Source organism: Henckelia pumila, chromosome 1 (assembly GCF_033568475.1).
Source record: "Henckelia pumila isolate YLH828 chromosome 1, ASM3356847v2, whole genome shotgun sequence".
Classification (NCBI taxonomy): Eukaryota; Viridiplantae; Streptophyta; class Magnoliopsida; order Lamiales; family Gesneriaceae; genus Henckelia; species Henckelia pumila.
In genome coordinates this window covers 64,553,148-64,573,364 of record NC_133120.1, presented here as the reverse complement: position 1 = coordinate 64,573,364, position 20,217 = coordinate 64,553,148, and the positions used below count along the sequence as shown (strand labels likewise).

At 37.3% G+C, this 20,217-nt stretch overlaps 1 protein-coding gene across 1 annotated transcript; it reads right to left on the bottom strand.

Annotated features, from left to right (window-relative positions):
- Positions 1–16,406: 16,406 nt before the first annotated feature.
- Positions 16,407–19,156, bottom strand: LOC140893178 (protein PSK SIMULATOR 1-like). The gene has a single exon (XM_073302247.1). It carries the CDS (start codon positions 18,560–18,562, stop codon positions 16,745–16,747), a length of 1,818 nt encoding a protein of 605 aa, XP_073158348.1. The 5' UTR covers positions 18,563–19,156; the 3' UTR covers positions 16,407–16,744.
- Positions 19,157–20,217: the final 1,061 nt, after the last annotated feature.

Genomic DNA, 20,217 nt, shown 5'->3' with positions numbered 1-20,217 from the left:
ATTGTTTTGAATTAACCGAATAAATTTAGTTTTTTAGTCTTAGTATTAATCGGTTAGATGTATATGATAAACCTGTGGTGGATTTCAAAATGGAAGGAAACAACCATATCATGAAATTCACTTGAATGAATCAACATTAATGTTCGATTGCTTCTTGTAGTGTGAGACATGAATGCACCTTATTCATTTAAGTTTTAAATTGTTTTTATTGCTCAGTGATCCTCAGATTGATGATATGTTATTACCTGCATTCCGTATCATATTTTTATTCGGCATGTAGAGCATATGGACAATATATTGTGGATACAACAAGGATATTTCAAATGTTATATAAGATCTACTCAAGTTTAAATTTTGGAAGTCAAGGAGACTGTTGAATAATAAAATATGATTTGATTTTTTGTGTATAGATTAGTAAGTACAATTTTCCAAATATGTATGATTGTCTTGTCAATTGTAGTCTGTATAACAATGTTCATTCCATTATAAACACGTAGCATGAATAAATAATGACTAACTTTTCTAGGACATTACATAAGGCGAACATCAACCAAATAATGTGATGGCTAAGATTTATAATTTAAAATTATTGAAGTATGCTTCTATCAGATTGAATGAGTATAGAGAAGAGATCAGATCAAATAGTACAGATCAGATGAGCTCGGTGTTCAGATGAGTTCATGGTCCAGATCGAATACTGGGATCAGATCGATGTGATGGTCAGATGAGTCTTTGGATGAGTTCATGCAGATAGTTTGCTCGAGTATTGTGACTTGGTTAGAAGTCGGATGAAATTTCCGTAAAGCTGGAAGCTTGCAGGTAGATCGATGCAGATCGAAGTATAAGAGCAGATCAGAATGATGAATGAAGGCTTATCGGGTTGGATCATGTTGACTTTATAATTGGACCGTAAGTTACTGTTGACCTAAAGCCCAAGATGAAATTTGGTGTAATTCTCTATATAAGCAGATGTAAGCTGGCCGAAACGAACATAACAGAAAATCAAATTCTTCAAAATATATTGAGAGATAAGAAGGAGAGATTTTGGAGGAGAAAACTTGGGCGTAGATTGTGACGGGATGATTCAAGTATCAATAGCTTGAATCGTGTCTGTATCTAGCATTAAGAGTTTTTTTGGTCTATCTCTGTAATAAGATCTGTTGATTGAGCTTGGTTTGTTCTGTTGGTGATTAATAAAGTGATTGTATTGATCTCCCGTGGACGTATGCAAATTTCTTGCCGAACCACGTAAATACTTGCGTTGTTTATTGCCTTCGCGTGAGTTGGTGTGTGATCTGAGTTGTGAGTTCTTATCTGGGATTATTGTTCTTGTGTGTGTTGCTTGTTAACTTTCTCGGAATACCAAATTTTCGGATTGATTCCTAACAAGTGGCGCCGTCCATGGAAAACCAAACAAAGATGGCGGGATCAATGAAGTTTGATATTGAGAAGTTCAGGGGCAAGAACGATTTCTTGCTCTGGAGAATTAAGATGCGGGCAATCCTGATACAACAAGGATTGGTGGAAGCTCTTAAGAAGAAGGAGAAGATGTCTGATGAGATAAAGAACAAGAATGAATTGCTCGAGAAAGCACACAGTGCGATTATTATCTGTCTAGGAGATAGACCTCTTCGGGAGGTGGTCAGAGAAGAATCTGCAGCGGCTGTGTGGCTTAAACTTGAGAATTTATACATGACGAAATCCCTGGCTAACCGTTTGTACATGAAACAAAGGTTGTATTCCTTTGTGATCAAGGATGAGAAGAACCTGGAAGACCAGATCGAAGAATTCACAAAAATATTGGATGACTTGGAGAATATTGAAGTAAAGCTTGAGGATGAAGATCGGGCTTTGATACTTCTGAATGATCTTCCAAAAGCATATGAAAATTTCACAGATGTTTTGCTATATGAAAGAGAACAGACGATAACATTGAAAGAAGTTATGCCTGTTATTCAATCCAAGGAACTTCAGAGAAAGTCAAACACAAACACTGAATCACATGGAGAAGGTCTTACGGCGAGGGGCAGAAGTGATAAGAGAACATCCGGTGGGAAATACTGGCCAAAATCCAGATCGAAGAGTCAAGGAAGATACCAGAACAGAAACTTGGGTAATATGAAGTGCTATGCTTGTCAGAAGATTGGGCATCTAAGAAGAGATTGTCCGGAAAGGAAAGGGAAGAAACAGGAAAAACACAAAGATGATGGTACTCTGGCCGTAGCTACAGATGGATATGACTCAACACAAGTATTGGTGGTTTTTAATGGTGATCAAATCCACGAGTGGATACTGGATTCAGGATGCTCCTTTCACATGTGTCCTATAAGATCTTGGTTTGAAAAGCTGGAAGAAGCTGATCAGGGCATGGTACTGTTGGGGAATAATCAGTCATGCAGAATAAGAGGCTCTGGAAATATCAGAATAAGGATGCATGATGGGATCAACAGAGTACTCACCATGGTGAGGTATGTGCCCGAGTTGAAGAGAAACTTGATATCATTGGGAACACTTGATGCTCAGGGATATTCATTCAAATCAGGAGCAGGCAGTATCTCAGTGTCAAATGGATCTCTTGTTGTTATGAAGGCTGTCAAAAGGAACATCCTGTATGTACTACAAGGTGATAAAATTATTGGAAGTACAACTAGTATTCAGGAATAGCAGGACAGAACCAAGCTATTACACTTGAGGCTTGGACATGTAAGTGAGAAGGGATTACATGAACTGTCTAAACAGGGTCTGTTAAGTGAAGATAAGATCGAATCACTGGAGTTGTGTGATAGCTATGCTCTTGGGAAATCAAAAATAGTATCGCTTGGTCAAAGAAGTCACACAACTGATCAACCATTGGCCTACATTCATTCAGATATATGGGGTCCTTCTCGGACAGAAACTCATGGAGGAGACAGATACTTCATGTCTTTGATAGATGATTACTCAAGGAGAGTATGGATATTCATCTTAAAGACTAAGGATGAAGCTTATGACAAGTTCAGAGAATGGCTGCTGGCAGTTGAGAACAAGAGTGATCGAAGAGTTAAACACCTGAGAACAGATAATGGGCTGGAATACTTATCAGATAAGTTTGTCAAGCTATGTAAGAAGAAAGGCATTACCAAACACAGAACAGTGGCAGGAACGCCACAGAAAAATGGCCTGGCAGAAATAATGAACAGAACTCTTCTGGAAAGGGTCAGATGTATGTTAATCAATGCTTCTCTTCCTAAGTCCTTCTGGGAGAAGCATTATCTACTGCATGCTATTTGGTCAATAAGTGTCCATCCAGTGCGATTGGTTTCAAGACACCAATGGAGAAGTGGAGTGGAATACCTGCAAACTATTCAAACTTGAGGGTATTCGGATGTCTTGCATATGCTCATCTGAAACATGACAAGTTGGAAGCAAGGGCAGTCAGATGTGTATTCATTGGGTATTCGGATGGTGTGAAGGGTTATAAAGTTTGGAACCTGGAGTCAAGATGTCCAAAGTGCTTCAACACCAAGGATGTGAAGTTTGATGAATCCAAACTGGGATATAAAATTAATACAGATGGAAAGGACAGTTAGATCAGTGTGAATGATAAACTACCGATTGAGGTGGATTCTTCTATTCCAGATGAAGGGTCAGATGAGATGCAAGATGATAATATGACAGCGAGTGATCCAAAAGAGGACTTGATTACCTATAATCTTGCAAGAGACAGAATCAAAAGGGAGATCCGAGCTCCTAAGAGGTTTGTTGAAGCTGATCTGGCTTGGTATGCACTTACAGTAGCTGAGGAGGTGGAGTATTCAGAGCCGAATACATATGATGAAGCCATGGCGAGTAAATTGAAAAACAAGTGGATTGAAGCTATGAATGAAGAGATGAACTCACTTGAGAAGAATCAAACCTGGACGTTAGTAGACAGACCGAAGCATCAAAAGACATTGGGATGCAAGTGGATCTATAAACATAAGGAAAGAACTCCTGGTACGGATCAGATCAAGTATAAAGCAAGATTGGTTGCAAAGGGTTTTGGTCAAGTAGAAGGGATAGATTTTAATGAGGTCTATTCTCCAGTGGTCAAACATTGTTCCATCCGAATTATGTTATCACTGGTGAACCATCTCAACTTGGAGCTTGAGCAAATGGATGTGAAAACTACGTTTCTACACGGTGTCCTGGAAGAAACCATTTATATGGAACAACCAAAGGGATTTCATACATCATAAAACCCAGAACAAAGTCTGCTTACTGAGAAAATCATTGTATGGGCTGAAGCAGAGTCCAAGGCAGTGGAACAAGAGGTTTGATGAGTTCATGATTGGTATTGGTTTTGTGAGAAGCCAATATGACAGATGTGTCTATCTAAATAAGGATGATGGGCAGGTTATCTTGTACCTACTGATTTACGTTGATGATATCTTGATCGCAAGTAAAAGTAGGACAGAGATATCATCCTTGAAACAACAACTAAACTCAGATTTTGAGATGAAAGATCTGGGTAAAGCGAAGAGAATTTTGGGCATGGACATAGTGAGAAACAGGAAAAGACAGGAGATTCATCTGAGTCAGAAGAACTATTTGAAGAAGGTTATTCTGCGGTATAACATGAATCAAGCAAAATCTGTCTTGACGCATCTGGGACAGCATTTGAAGCTATCTGCGAGTCAATCACCTGAAAGTGAGGAAGACAAGATAAAGATGGCTGGTATTCCATATGCTAGTGGAGTGGAGAGTCTCATATATGGAATGGTGTGTAGTAGCCCTGATCTGGCATACACAATCAGTGTTGTGTCAAGATTTATGGCTAATCCGGGTACATATCATTGGGAAGCTCTGAAGTGAATTCTCCAATATCTCATAAACACAACTGGGTTGGGGTTGAAGTTTGAAAAACAACAAGATGGGATTGATCTGATAGCTGGATATGTGGATTTAGATTTTGCTGGGAAACTTAGACACAAGAAAGTCGTTGACTGGATATGTGTTCACATTTTATGGCACAGAGATCACCTGGAAGTCAAATTTACAGTCAGTGGTTGCCCTTTCTACCACTGAGGCAGAATTCATAGCTGTCACCGAGGCCATAAAAAAAGGATTGTGGTTAAAAGGGATGATAGCGGAGTTGGGTGTAAAACAAGATCAAGTTGTAGTACACTGTGACAACCAAAGTGCAATACACTTGACAAAACACCAAGTCTATCATGAACGATCGAAACACATAGATGTGAAGATGCATTTCGTGAGAGATGTGATTGAAAAAGGAGATGTGATCCTTGTGAAGATAGCATCAGAAGAAAATCCTGCAGATGTTATGACAAAGTCACTGCCGTATTGCTAAGTTCAAGAAATGTTTGGACTTAGTTAATGCGGTGATTGGAAATTAGACAAGGCGGCTAGGATGGAGAGCAACATTCAACCTGAAAGAATCAAGGTGGAGATTGTTGAAGTATGCTTCTATCAGATTGAATGAGTATAGAGAAGAGATCAAATCGAATAGTACAGATCAGATGAGCTCGGTGTTCAGATGAGTTCATGGTTCAGATCGAATACTGGGATCAGATCGATGTGATGGTCAGATGAGTCTTCGGATGAGTTTATGCAGATAGATTGCTCGAGTATTGTGACTTGGTTAGAAGTCAGATGAAGTTTCCATAAAGCTGGAAGCTTGTAGGCAGATCGATGCAGATCAAAGTACAAGAGCATATCAGACTGATGAATGAAGGCTTATCGGGTTGGACCATGTTGACTTTATAATTGGGTCGTAAGTTACTGTTGACCAAAAGCCCAAGATGAAAGTTGGTGTAATTTTCTATATAAGTAGATGGAAGCTGGCCTCAACGAACATAACAAAAAATCAAATTCTTCAGAATATATTGAGAGAGAAGAAGGAGAGATTTCGGAGGAGAAAACTTGGGCGTAGATTGTGACGGGAAGATTCAAGTATCAATAGCTTGAATCGTGTCTGTATCTAGCATTAAGAGTTTTTCTGGTCTATCTCTGTAATAAGCTTTGTTGATTGAGCTTGGTTTGTTCTGTTGATGATTAATAAAGTGATTGTGTTGCTCTCCCGTGGACGTAGGCAAATTCCTTACCGAACCACGTAAATACTTGTGTTGTTTATTACTTTCGCGTGAGTTGGTGTGTGATCTGAGTTGTGTGTTCTTATCTGAGATTATTGTTCTTGTGCGTGTTGCTTGTTAACTTTCTCGGAATACCAAATTTTCGGATTGATTCCTAACAAAAATAATAAATTATAACATAAAAATTACTGATAGTTATTGGTGACTAACCTACTTGTATAAAAGTAGAGAAAATCAGTTACAACATTTGTCATAAATTATCTATGACTCAACCTATCTCACACAATATATGAAAATTCGCTAGCTTCCTCTATTTTACCTTATATATACTTATATGAATAGTTACTAAAAGGTTAACATACTCATCGTGTTATAATTTTTCATTACTTTTTCTTTTCTAACTACAAGTTCAGTTTGTAAATCAAATCCAATTGAAAACAATCTTTATTGTACTTGTATCGACTGTGGACAATGTTAATTACTACAATTATCTATTCAGAAACTAATAAAAAGATTTTACTCCAACCCAGTATGGACCGCCATCATACGAAGAATACATAAGATGAAATCAAAGATTTCTCTCCTGTTAGGCTCCACATGAAAAAAAAATTATAAAAAAAGAGAGAAAAATTACGATTGTACGCAGTCTCCACATGAGAAAAAAATAGAAACGATCATACATTGCACTGTAAACCTAGGTAAACACCTCAAGAATTGAGGTGACCCTGGCTAGTGTGTGTGTGTGTGTGTATATATATATATATATTTATATATATTTCATGGGCCCTTTTAATTCAAGTTCAACTAGTGTAAAAGTCAATTAAATCCATTTAGGACTTTAATTACTTTGCATGATGGACTTGTACTCTTGCAAGTTCATGATCATGTGTCTATTATAGTTCTTTAAGCATAATCCAAGTCGATGATCTAGCATCACCAATGTGATGACTTTAACTCACTCGTTATTATGATGCACATTTTAAATTTCAAAACCATCGATGTTTAAATAAAACAACTGCTGATTTTGGAACGTTTTCACTCATATCAGGAAGTTGCACTCTCTTCACTGTTTCAGTAATGACTTACAAAACTTTATAAATACTTTTATAATTTAAATCTTTTAATCTCATCGAACTTATTTTTATAAATTCAACTCTTTGAATTTATTATCCCAAAAAGATCAAGAAAATCAATACTTGTATGACCCTCAATTGTTCATGGGTACAACTAGCCGTGAATTCACAGCTCTTTGCGATTCAGGACATCGTATCTTATTTGGTCTTACCTTAGTTTTCCCCATTATATGCTTCAACTCCTTGATCATAAGAATGTCAGAACTCATTTTTGAATTGACCAATAGAATCATGGTAAGATCGTCTAGTAGCATCGTCCCCATGATTCTCTAGGTAGTCTGCAAGAACCAATCGATTATAGTTATCGTACAGTCTCCTCAAGCGGTGAATTCCCGATTACAATGTACTGGCTACTACATGTGTCACAACTGCACCACTTTCGCCACATGATGACCCTCATGGAATCGATAAACGAGTTAAAGCACAGTCCTAGCATGCAGAGCCATGGTGTTGTCTTGGGTCGTAAGGACTAATAGCGTACAACAATAACCACGGACTTTAACCACTCGATGAATGATAACTACTTGAGAAGTCCAAGGGAGGGTAGCTTAGTGAACTCGTTATATGAGCACTAATCTATATGTTTGAACATCAGTATGTCCATACCAATGAAACGTGGTACACAACATCACATATTCTAATCTCGAGCTCGAGCAGTCCTTATTAGGGGTGAAAACGAACCGAATCGAGCTGAATAATCGTAAAATTTTAAGGCTCGAATTCGGCTCGATAAGAGTATATTCGAGCTCGAGCTCGATTCGAAGCTCGATAATTTCAAATATTTTGGCTCGAGTTCGGCTCGAAATGAAGTTCAAGTTCGACTCGAAACATTCGAAACTATTCGTGAACTATTGCTCGGATATTATGGTTCAAAAAGCTCAAAAATGTTCGAAAATGTTCAAAATGTATATACATTTATTATATAATTATATTATATTAATTAAATATTAAGGCTCGCGAACTATTTGCGAACTATCAAACAGAATAATTTTGGTTCAAGCTCGGCTCGAAAAAAAGTTCGAACATGTTCGAATTCAACTCGAGTTTGATAAGCTCGAATACGAATCAAATATTTATCGAGCGAACTCGTAAAGCTCATGAACCGGCTCGGTTCGTTTGCACTCTTAGTCCTTATACTTCTTTTGGACGATCCAGTCGACTAGGAACTTATTTTAGAATATACAATAATTAAAATATATGTGTTTCATAATTTTCATCACATGTACAATCTTATATTTATTTATTATAGTATATTCAAAATCTTTATTCATGCACCTTGCATGGGTATACAGATAAAGTAAATGACAAAATGAATAAAAAAATAATTATATTAAAATAAAGATTGTTTATCACACTTGAGTCAATGAAATCTATAGCCAACAGTTGGATTGTAGGGCATCCTTGGAATAAATTTTGAATATCCTCAAACTTTACCTTTATTTGCATTACATATATTGTAATTATTATTTTTATTGCAATAAATTTGATTTACCTTGTTTCAAATTATTACCTAAATTTGAATAATTCTAAACTCTCCTTTCTCGATTTATGTAGGAAATGTGTGACCAAGCTACCATCCTCGCACTTCAAGAAAAATTGAAGGCCAAATACGTACGTTGCTTACGAAACTTAATTAAAAAGGGGAAAAGTCATGTTGGAAACCGATATTAAATGTTTTGTTGGCTACCTTCTTGAGGTAGGCAAACAACATGAGAAGAAAAAGAGACTGGAAGCATCTAAGGAATATCCATTTGGCTCCGTGAAAACCTGACTGGGAATATTCAGATACTCAAAGTTTAGAAAGAGGAAATTTTGCTTCTACATGCGCATTACCGTGAGCAGAGATCGAAGGTGAAATCCAATAATGTCAGAAGAGTACTATGGAGGCCCTTGATGAGCAAAACACAATCATGCATAACTATATCGACCATCTTAAGAATATTGTATTTTCCTTTATCATTGCTAAATTATTGATTGTATGCATTTTATTTTCGAAATCAACAAAATTTATTTGATATATCCATTGATTTCATCTTGGAAGTACTTGAGCAATTAAATAAATAACTTATCGTCCTTCACTTTGATTGTTCCGCATTCTGCCAGCATCTTCAATGTAGTCTCTAGTATTCTGAATATAAATGATATTATTTACTTCTCCAAGTGGTTACATTATTTTGTTTTACAAACTGATACGCACTAAAAACTGAGGGTCCTTATCCGAGATATCAATCAAACTTGAGCTTAAACTTCAAGTCCAAAACGAATCTGAAACCACGCAAAAAGTGTTAGACAAGGCCGGGAATGTGTCCTGGCATAGCCCCTCGGACGCTCAAGTCAGAGCTGGAAAATAAGTAAAGAGAGGAGCTATAGACGTCCCTCAAAATGAAAGTAATTAATTGCAAATGAGTTAGCAAACCCAGTATTTATAGAAAAAAATATAGGCGATCACACATATGCAGTAGGAGACCATTTGCGTATAAGTCACGCTCCTCTCATCCAGGGCTTGCCCTCCTAGGGAAATCAAGGCATGACCTCGCCCTTGAGGCGAGGCTGAAGCTAAGGCTCGCCCACCTTGAGCGAGCTCTATCCTAGCTATAGCTCCACCGTAGCCACCCTCTTTCACTTCTTCATTCTCCCTTTCATACTTTTATCAGTCTTTCCGTCTTCGGTTATTTATCTCGCTTCATCATTCTACACTATCATGTAATCTTTGCTTATATTAGGGACCCTCAAGGCTAGGATCAAACTTGTTGAGGTTGAGCCTCATGCTTCAGAATCTAGTATGTCTCTCCTCCACCACTTCTCCCATGGGCTGCGTCTACCCCTTTAGATTGGACTCAGGCTCTAGTTCTTGGTTTATAGCTTTCAATTGGGCTTAAGCATGCGATAGACCTACTTGTACGATATCACAAACGAGAAACACATGTGTTAAGTAATCTCTCAAGAACAGCATGAGAGAAAAGGATCAAAGCAATTCAAGTAAGGCAGAAAGCTTAAAACTAAGAACACAATGACACAAGAATTTTACTTGGTTCGGATACTTATATCCTACATCCAAGGTTCTTGGAATGACCCCAATATGAATCCACTATCACAGAAAATAACCAAGTTACAATACACAAATCTCACAGAGATACAAACTGTCAAGACTAAATCGCTATAATCACATTCGAACAAGAAGAATAGCTGCAGCTTCTATATCCAGAAAACTCCAAGTCTAGCGCTCTGTTTCAGAGAAGTGTATTCCAAGTTCTCGCAACAAAAAGAGGATCGTCAGTTCGATTGCAGATCTTATCTCATTAACTAACTCTCGTTCTTGCTTATATCAGGTGGTTAGAAGACTTGTCCAATCCCAGCCGTTGGATCAGAACTAACTTAAGCTCAGTCATTCATATCCGTTGACTATTAATTGAGTCAAATTAATACTCACAAATCTCCACCTATTTGACTCAATAACCTTCCATTTCAGTGATTCAACTAAAGTATCCCAATATAACAGTATTCCGTGTTCATTCCAGTACTTTGAGCATGCTCAAAGCTTCCTTGAGCTTGCCCACTGAAATCACTTTGGTAAGCATATCAGCAGGATTGATTTGGGTGTCTATTTTATTCACATGAATTAGCTCCCTTGAGATAATATCTCTCACAAAGTGCAGCCTCACATCAATATGTTTTGTTCTGTCATGGAACATAGCATTCTTGGATAGGTGAATAGCACTCTGGGAATCACAAAAAATAGCTGCTGACTTTTGTTCCTATCCAATTTCAGTTACAAATCCTTTAATCCACAATGCTTCATTTACTGCTTCAGTGAGTGAGATATACTCAGCTTCTGTTGTTGAGAGAGCTACCACATGTTGCAAGCTTGACTTCCAACTAACAACATTTCCTCCGACATTGAATACATACCCTGATAATGATCTTCTCTTGTCAAGATCAGCGGCATAGTCTGAGTCACAATATCCAATCACTTCACAAGATAACTGTGTATTTACTGAATATACTAATTTCAGATTGGTTGTCTCCTTTAGATATCTAAGTAACCATTTCAAAGCTTGCCAATGTTCCCTACTTGGCTTGCTCATGAACCTACTGACCAATCCCATGCCATAGGCGATGTCCGGCCTTGTTGATACCATGGAATAAATCATGCTGCCTATTGCGTTGGTGTAAGGGACAGTCTTCATATGTGCATATTCAGTTTCAGCATCTTCTTCTTTAACATATCTCAATTTAAAATGAGCGCCGATCGGAGTGTTTACTCCCCTTGCATCCTTCATGCCAAACACATTCACAATCTTTTGTATGTACCCTTCTTGAGATATTGTTAAAGTTCTAAGCTTCCTGTTTCTTACTATATTCATTCCCAAAATTCTCTTGGTTGCCCCAAGATTCTTCATGTCAAATTCAGAACTGAGAAGAAGCTTTAACTTCTGAATTTCCTTGGAGTCTTTGCATGCTATAAGCATGTCATCAACATAGATGAGGAGATAGATGTAGGACTGATTCGGCAGCTTTGAATAGTAGACACAACTATCAAATTTTGATCTTTGAAATCCTCTTTTAAGCATGAACTCATCGAATCGGCAATACCATTGTCTTGGTGATTGCTTAAGTTGGATTTTTGTAGTAAGCAAACTTTTTCAGCTTCCCCTTGTTTGATAAATCCCTCGGGTTGTGACATTAGGATCTCTTCTTCCAAATTTCCATGTAAGAAAGCCTTCTTGACACCAGTTGTACCAATTCCATGTCATGAATAGCTGTAATGGACAATATGATCCTAATCGAGGTATGTTTAACAACCGGGGAAAAAACATCATGATATTCAATGCCTTCAACTTGGGAAAAACCTTTTGCAACTAATCTAGCTTTGTATCTAGCTGCCTCTACTCCAGGAATCCCTGACTTTCTCTTGAACACCCATTTGCATCCAATGACCTTCTTGCCATGAGTTTTATCAACTAGCTTCCAAGTATTGTTCTTATGTAATGACTCAAGCTCTTCTTCCATGGCTTTCTTCCATTTTGGCCAATCCTTACTTTTAAGAGCTTCATTGTAATTCATTGGCTCTTCCAATTCAATTATATCAGCCACATTTAGAGCAAAAGCTGTAAATTCAGAACTTGCATACCTAGGAGGTGGTCTTATTTCCCTCCTTACCCTATCTCTTACGAGAAGATAATAATCAAGTTGTTGTTCATTTTGTGTTTGTCTTCTATTTCCTTCTTCAATCGACACATCATAAGTTTCAATGTCATTTCCAGATTGATCATGGCTGGTGTCGAAGTCATAGGAATTTTCAGGATTGTTCTGAGTTTCTCCACCTTGATCTTGACACCTGGCAGCTTCTGAATCTGAGAAGACATCCAGATCTTGTGGCTGTTCCTGAAACTTGGAATTATGCTCAATTGGTTTAGAGTTGGCTGTAGATATTTTGTTTATGTTAGTTTTATAAGATTCATCCTCATTAAAGATTACATCCCTACTGATTATGCATTTAAGATCATCCAATAACCAAATTTTGTAACCTTTAACTCCATTAGGATATCCTATAAAAACTCCTTTCAAGGCTCTAGGATTTAACTTTCCTTGATTAGTATGAACATATGCTATGCATCCAAATAATTTTAGATGATTATAATCAGGATTTACATTTGACCATCTAAATTCAGGAACCATGAAATTTATAGCAGAACTTGGAGACCGATTTATTAGGTAGCATGCGGTTGAGGCAGCTTCTGCCCAAAATCTATTAGGCAGTCCACTTTCACTTAACATGCATCTAACCTTGTCCATTATAGTTCTGTTCATTCTTTCCGCAACCCCATTTTGTTGAGGTGTATAGGTGCATGTTCTATGTCTAGCAATTTCATGTTTCGTGCAAAAATCATTAAATTCATGATTACAAAATTCTAAGCCATTGTCCGTTCTTAATCTCTTTACTTTGTTTCCTGTTTGATTCTCGACTAAGGATTTCCATTCAACAAATTTACTAAAAGCCTCATCCTTGGTTTTTAGAAAATAAATCCACACCTTTCTAGAGTATTCATCAATTAAAAAAATAAAGTATTGAGATTTTGATAATGATAGTGGTACCTTTGGAGAGCCCCACAAATCCGAACGTATGTAATGAAGGGTGGATTTTGTCTTGTGAATTGATGTATTAAACTTGAGTCTATGAGTTTTACCAAGGACACAACTTTCACAGAAATCCAAGTTGTTAATCTGCTTTGAGTCCGGCAGTCCTTGCTTGCCAAGTTCCTGTAGTCCTTTGAGGCTCATGTGACCAAGCCTCTTGTGCCACAGTTTTGTATTATCCTTGGCCGAGATCACTGCATTTGTTTCTGCTACAATAGTCTTGGCTTGCAAGATATACAAGCCTTGATTCAAGCTTCCTTTCATAATGATCAGTTCACCTTTTACAACCTTTAGGATACCTTGTTGAGCTTTATAGCTGAATCCCTTTTGATCCAGAGCACCTAAAGATATTAGGTTTCTCTTCAAGTCAGGGATGAACCTTACATCAGTGATAATCTTCACTGATCCATCCTCCATTCTTAGCTTCACTGACCCAATGCCATGAATTTTACATGACTGATTGTTTCCCATCAAAACTTGTCCAGAATTTACTTCTTTGTAATAAAAAAACCAGTCTCTCCTTGGTGACATATGATATGTACATCCGGAGTCCAAGATCCATTCCTCCTTTGGATCATTTGTGGAAATGGCCAGGACCTCTGCTTCTTCAAAATCTTCAAGTACATTTGCAGCTTCGGTTACAGGAGCAGAATCGAATTTAGTATTGGGCTTTCTTTGAGGACAATCTCTTCTAAAGTGACATTCCTTCTTGCAAAACCAGCAAGTTTTCTTAGGCCTAGACTTTGATCTTGATTGTTTCCGGCCTTTATTTGAATATTCCTTTCTTTCAATAGACCTTCCTCTGACATTTAAGCCTTCACCAGTAGGTTTGTTGAACTTTCCAGTTGCCCTCAAATCCAATTATTTCGAATAGACAGCTCCAATGACTTCCTCAAGGGATAATGTCTCTCTCCCATACTTGAGAGTATCCCTTAATTGGTCATAAGCCTTTGGCAAAGAATTTAACAGGAAGATAGTTTGATCTTCCTCATCAACTGTGACATCCAAGTTCTCCAAATCTGATAGCAGCTTTGTAAACTCATCTGTATTTTCATCTATGGATTTATTCTCATCCATCTTGAATCCATAGAGCCTTTGTTTCAAGTAGATTCTATTGGGAAGTGTCTTGGTCATGTATAGTTGTTCCAGTTTCATCCACATCTCACAAGCAGTCTTCTCCTTCACCACTTTTCTGAGGATTTGATCGCCTAAACTCAAGACAATCGTGTTTCTGGCTTTCTTGAGGATCTCTTCTTTATTTGTGATTGAGTCAGGCATCTTAGTCTCACCCTTTAGAGCTTCATCCAGCCCCAAATTTCCCAGGTGAGCCATCATCTTTTCCCTCCAAAGATTGAAATAGTTTTTCCCATCAAACTTCTCCACCTCAAATCTTGACGTTGGCATTTTGTGAGATTACCCCTGGCTAGTAGACATTCTTCCAAAAAATCAATTCAAGAATTTCACTTAGGCAGAAGATCGAACACCTTCAGAGCGAATCAAGATAAACCCCTCGATCAATGAATAACCAAGCTCTTGATACCAATTTGTTAAGTAATCTCTCAGGAACAACATGCGAGAAAAGGATCAAAGCAATTCAAGTAAGGCAGAAATCTTAAAACTAAGAACACAACGACACAAGAATTTTACTTGGTTCGGATACTTATATCCTACATCCAAGGTTCTTGGGATGACCCCAATATGAATCCACTATCACAGAAAATAACCAAGTTACAATACACAAATCTCACAAAGATACAAACTGTCAAGACTAAATCGCTATAATCACTTTGAACAAGAAGAATAGCTGCAGCTTCTATATCCAGAAAACTCCAAGTCTAGCGCTCTGTTTCAGAGAAGTGTATTCCAAGTTCTCGCAAGAAGAAGAGGATCGTCAGTTCGATTGCAGATCTTATCTCATTAACTAACTCTCGTTCTTGCTTATATCAGATGGTTAGAAAACTTGTCCAATCCCAGCCGTTGGATCATAACTAACTTAAGCTCAGTCAATCATATCCGTTGACTATTAATTTAGTCAAATTAATACTCACAACATGCTCAGTCCAAGAATGCTTCCTAAAATGTCATAGACCTGAGCAGTCGGTAAACGTTTAAGTTAGCGTAAGAGCCCTAGCTAGCCCAACGGAAAAAAGTAAATCACCCAATTTGTAAAAGATCACAAGTCATAAAAACTATTAAAAAAACAAAACAAAAAACCAAAAAAAAAAAAAAAAGAAAGAAAGATAAATACCTTGAAAGAGTCTAAACAACTATACAAAAAAATAATTTGAAAAAACAAAAAAGAAAACCGCAACTTATGCAACTCTAAATAATGGGGCAAGTCGTAACGTGATGTACCTGATGAAAGTGGCAATCCACAACCTTTTTCCTTGGTTTCGTGGTAGTGGCGTCTCTACACCTGGATCCTATATTCCCGTTTTTCTTTAATCTTCTTAATTTGGATAATAATTTTATTTGGCTCCAGTAATATGTAATTTAGAACGTTTACCCCAAAAGCAGCAGAATGCACAACACAATGACACCAAGAACAGTTTCATTGAATCATTGGGTAACAGAAAAAAGGTCGATCATGATTATTGATGACATCCAAGAAGCGCGTCTGAATAAACAAGGGTTAATCGAATTTGTCGAAGAGACACAACCAGGGCATTCGCTAAAAGGGTTGCGGTAAATGCTTGCATCTGTCAGCATCGTGTGAGAAATATTGTAAAACTATTTATTAAAATGACTAGCCACAAGCAAAAAATCAGTGAACTTTTTCTCCTGGTTTTGAGTGCATTTGAGTCATCTGTACCAGAAAATATTCAAGTCTTGATGCATGATCCTATTTTGACTTGCTTCACAATCAGCATATATACCACTATTTTCTTGCCTAGTTCTTTTTTAAGAATGAAAGTATGATCACATTCAGTTTCACACGAACAATACAAAAAGTTCATTAAAGACAATTGTATAAACTAGAAGAAAAATTCAATAACGATAAACTCAGAATCTGAAAGGGTACATTCAGAGTCGAGATTTGTAATGCTCTTCTATAAAATACATAAAAATGAAGCCTATTTTGTTATTCGATAGTAAGAATATTCAATTCCAAAACTATGGTATTCCACAATTTGTAAAGTAGCCATACCCAAGCCAAAGGAGCATGACCTCATGCAAGACTCACGTGTAATGAGTCGTTAGCAACTAATTCACATTTGTACTCATTTTACAAACAAGGTTCTCAAGTTGCTAGGGAAGCACGTTGTACCAATTCATAAAACTAATCAACCTCTCTCAATTCCAATGTAGGACATCACAAGTACTATAGTTTACGCTATCACACAAGGGCCGAAAGTTAAAGAAAATTATCACCATATTCGCGTAACCAAATCTTTGATGAAATCAAGGATGAAGTGGAGAATCAAACTGCAATTTCCAGTCCATGCAATCTTCAAAATCAAAACTACTTGCACAATCCAACAACGCATTTTGCTGTTGCTCATATCGACATATGTAATTTAATCCAACAAGTAGCTCACAGATGGCTGCCTCTGTCTTTTCCCGGTCAGCAAAATATACCGTCTGGAACAAAAGAACATTTGTCCTAGTAGTTTGCTGCTGTTCAAAGTTCCTCTCACTTTGCCATCTGATCATGTTATGTGAAAGTGGGGCAAGCCACGAGAGCAATCCATCTAGACGCTCTCTCCAGTCATGTGCAAGAGGTGCATCATAAATAGCCACAGTTTTCACATAAGACTTCAAATTTGTCTTCAAAGTCTTTCTTAGGCTTGTCGGAAGCATTTGATACAAATCGTCTCTAGCTTCATCGCCGACCAGATGTGGGTAACGGAGCAATTTCTCTATGACAATTATAACATTGGCATAGTGCAGGGCTAAAGCAGATCCTCCAACAGTACTTGGGGGTGCATAGACCTGTAACCGACTATTGCTTCTGAATCTTGTGGCATTTAATAAACTGAACTGTGACCATCTTTGTACTCCGTTTAAAGGGTCATCGTTAATGAGATGACCAAAGTTAACCAAACGACTGGCATGCTCTTCCTTCATACCACTTATGTCACTACCATAGCCAAAGATTCGACTAATCTGATCATCGCCATCATCGGCTTTTGAAACAGAACTACTCAGACTTAAACATTCCATGAACATCCTCCCTGGTCCCATTCCACATGACAAACTAAAATCATCCAGACCAAACAAGCAACCACTTTTCTGCGACTCAATGTTGGGCTTATGAATTGTGGTCTTCTTCTCCGACCCCTCTTTTCTGATAGACCCCGAATGGCAAAAGCACTTTGTGTTAGTTGAGCCTGACTTGTTCAGAACAGCATCTGTTTGAACCTCTCGATTAACTTCCAAATGACCAGATTTCTGTCCAGATTCTGGCTTCACGCAGCGAAAACTTCCACTTAAACCAACCTGTGACCTGGAAATGGGAACACCAGAATCATCCATCTTTTGGTGAACATCTACAAACACTGCAAGTATCCGTGCATAAACCGTGCATATGGTTCTTGCCAACAGCTCGACAACTTTGTCATATGTCTGATTCCAAAGTGAGATGTGCATCAAATGACTCACATCTTGTTTCTTCCATATCAACTTCTGCTCAAAAGCTTTCCTACTCTCTTCATGCTGGTTCTGCTGAAACTTCTTGGTGGCTACCTCCAGCTCATTCATGACCTCCATTTCACCATATAAATTAACCGTGGATTTTACGTATCGCTCCATTCTCCTCGACATACTCTCCATGTCCTTGACCAAAAATGCCAACTCCTTCACATCAATCACCCCAGAAATTATGTCTCCATACACGTGCTCGAACCCCTGCAAAGCCGGGACTGAGCACTTTTTGCCTAACCTAGACACCACACTAGCAACCCTATTCAAATCATCAAGTTTCTCAACCAGAGCCAGTTCCAAAAGTAGTTTTTCATCACTAGACACAAGAATTTTCACCCCATCCGATCTCAAGATTTCTTTTTTAAGCTTAAGAATCTCATTATTAGTCAAAGATTTATACAAATGAATGATCTTAGACATCATATGAGCAACTTCAAACGACAGTATTCCAATAATTTGCTTCTCTTGAGCCCCATGTTTCTTGTTTGATTTTATCAAATTCTCGACATATAAAGCATGCTTCAAATTGTCACTAACCTGATTACCCATTCTCAAAATCCAAGGCTCCGCCACCATCGCAGCCTTCTGCCGCCAACTTGAATACGAAATCCCACCTCAGATCTCGCTATAATCACACTGCCCCGGCATAATGGGGATTCTGTCAAAGCACAGCACGCGTATTTCGATTGGATGAAAGCCCACCAAACAGTTAGTACTCGACGCCGAGTCCAATCAATCATTAAAAAACACATCAAAAAACCAAAAGGGTCATCATATTTCTGCCAAGAAAAGTGGAAACAAGAAGCCCAGACACACAAAATGCGCGTGGTACGGCGAGAGAAAAGTGTGGAAAACGTAAGCGCAATTCGGGTAGGCGTGGTGAAGGGATGTGAATTCTGTGCACTCGATTGATGAACAGTGGAGTGAAAAGAAAAATGGAGGGAAAAGAACAAAGCAAGAAAAAAGAAACAAAAAAAAAAAGCAGCGGAATCGATCGACGGACTATAATCCAATGCCGTGTGAGAGTTCCAAAGTTTGATTTATACGTATCACTCGAACATAAACATGTAATTTAAGCTCAATCTTCGTTTCTTGGAATGTAAAAAGCAAGTCTTGAAGGAATTTGTGCTCGTCAAGAAAAGAGGAATTGGACCCCAGTTTATGAGAAGATTCAATCTTGTCCGAATAATAATATTTATAAAGTATTTTATTTCTTAGTATTTTTATAGCAACTTGTGAATCTCCTCCTATCTTGTGGAGTAGATACCATCTTCAGCTCTGGCCCTCCATATATAACTTTCAAATCATAAATAAATATATACTTTAAATTCAAAGATTTTACTTAACAAATATCTATTTTTTTGGAATAAGATGGACGTGCTTTTACCGAAAACAAATTAAAAAGCTTCATTAGTGTGAGATACGATCAACCGTATAGAAATTTTCCAATGGGAAAATGAAAAATTACAAGAAATAAATAAAATTTTGAAACAGAACCATCACGTTCAGTAAAATGTCGATCGATTTTATGTAACCGAAGTTTATATACATGGACGTAGGAGCAAAAACCAAATGATAATGCTTTTCTTGTTGCTAATTATATTGGAGAGGTGATAAGCTTCTTTCATATACGTAAAATTTCTACGAGATCATCTTACGAGTCAATTTTATTATACATATCTTCAACCCGATTCGACTCTTTAAAAAGCGTTACTTTTAATAAATATTCATTTTCATGGTAGATATGGATCGCATCGATTGACCCGTACACAGATAAAGATCCATACGATTGAATTCGGACCTTATATAAATGATTAAACTTTATTTTGGATACATTTAATTATTAATAACCCATATAAATTTTTTTTTAAAGACATGGGAAATCATGAAGATGATTTACCCAAAATAACTTTGAAATTCATGGTCAAAATTTACCCAGACAAAATTTTGATATTTGGTCAACAATGCATTGATGAATCCATAAAGAAATTGGATGGGCAAGACAGCTAAGATTTTTAATATCGGTGGTTATGTGTGTAAATGGAATTGCAATAAGTGAAGTTTTGATATTAAATAAATCAATTTATTATGTACTATATTGATACTATATTCAATATCAGTCAATAAAATAAGTTCCGTTCGGTTTTTATAATTTGTGGTCCAATTATTTTACATCGACTAGAAAATATGACCTACTTTCTTTTTCTTTTTCATTTTCTTTTTTTTTTCTT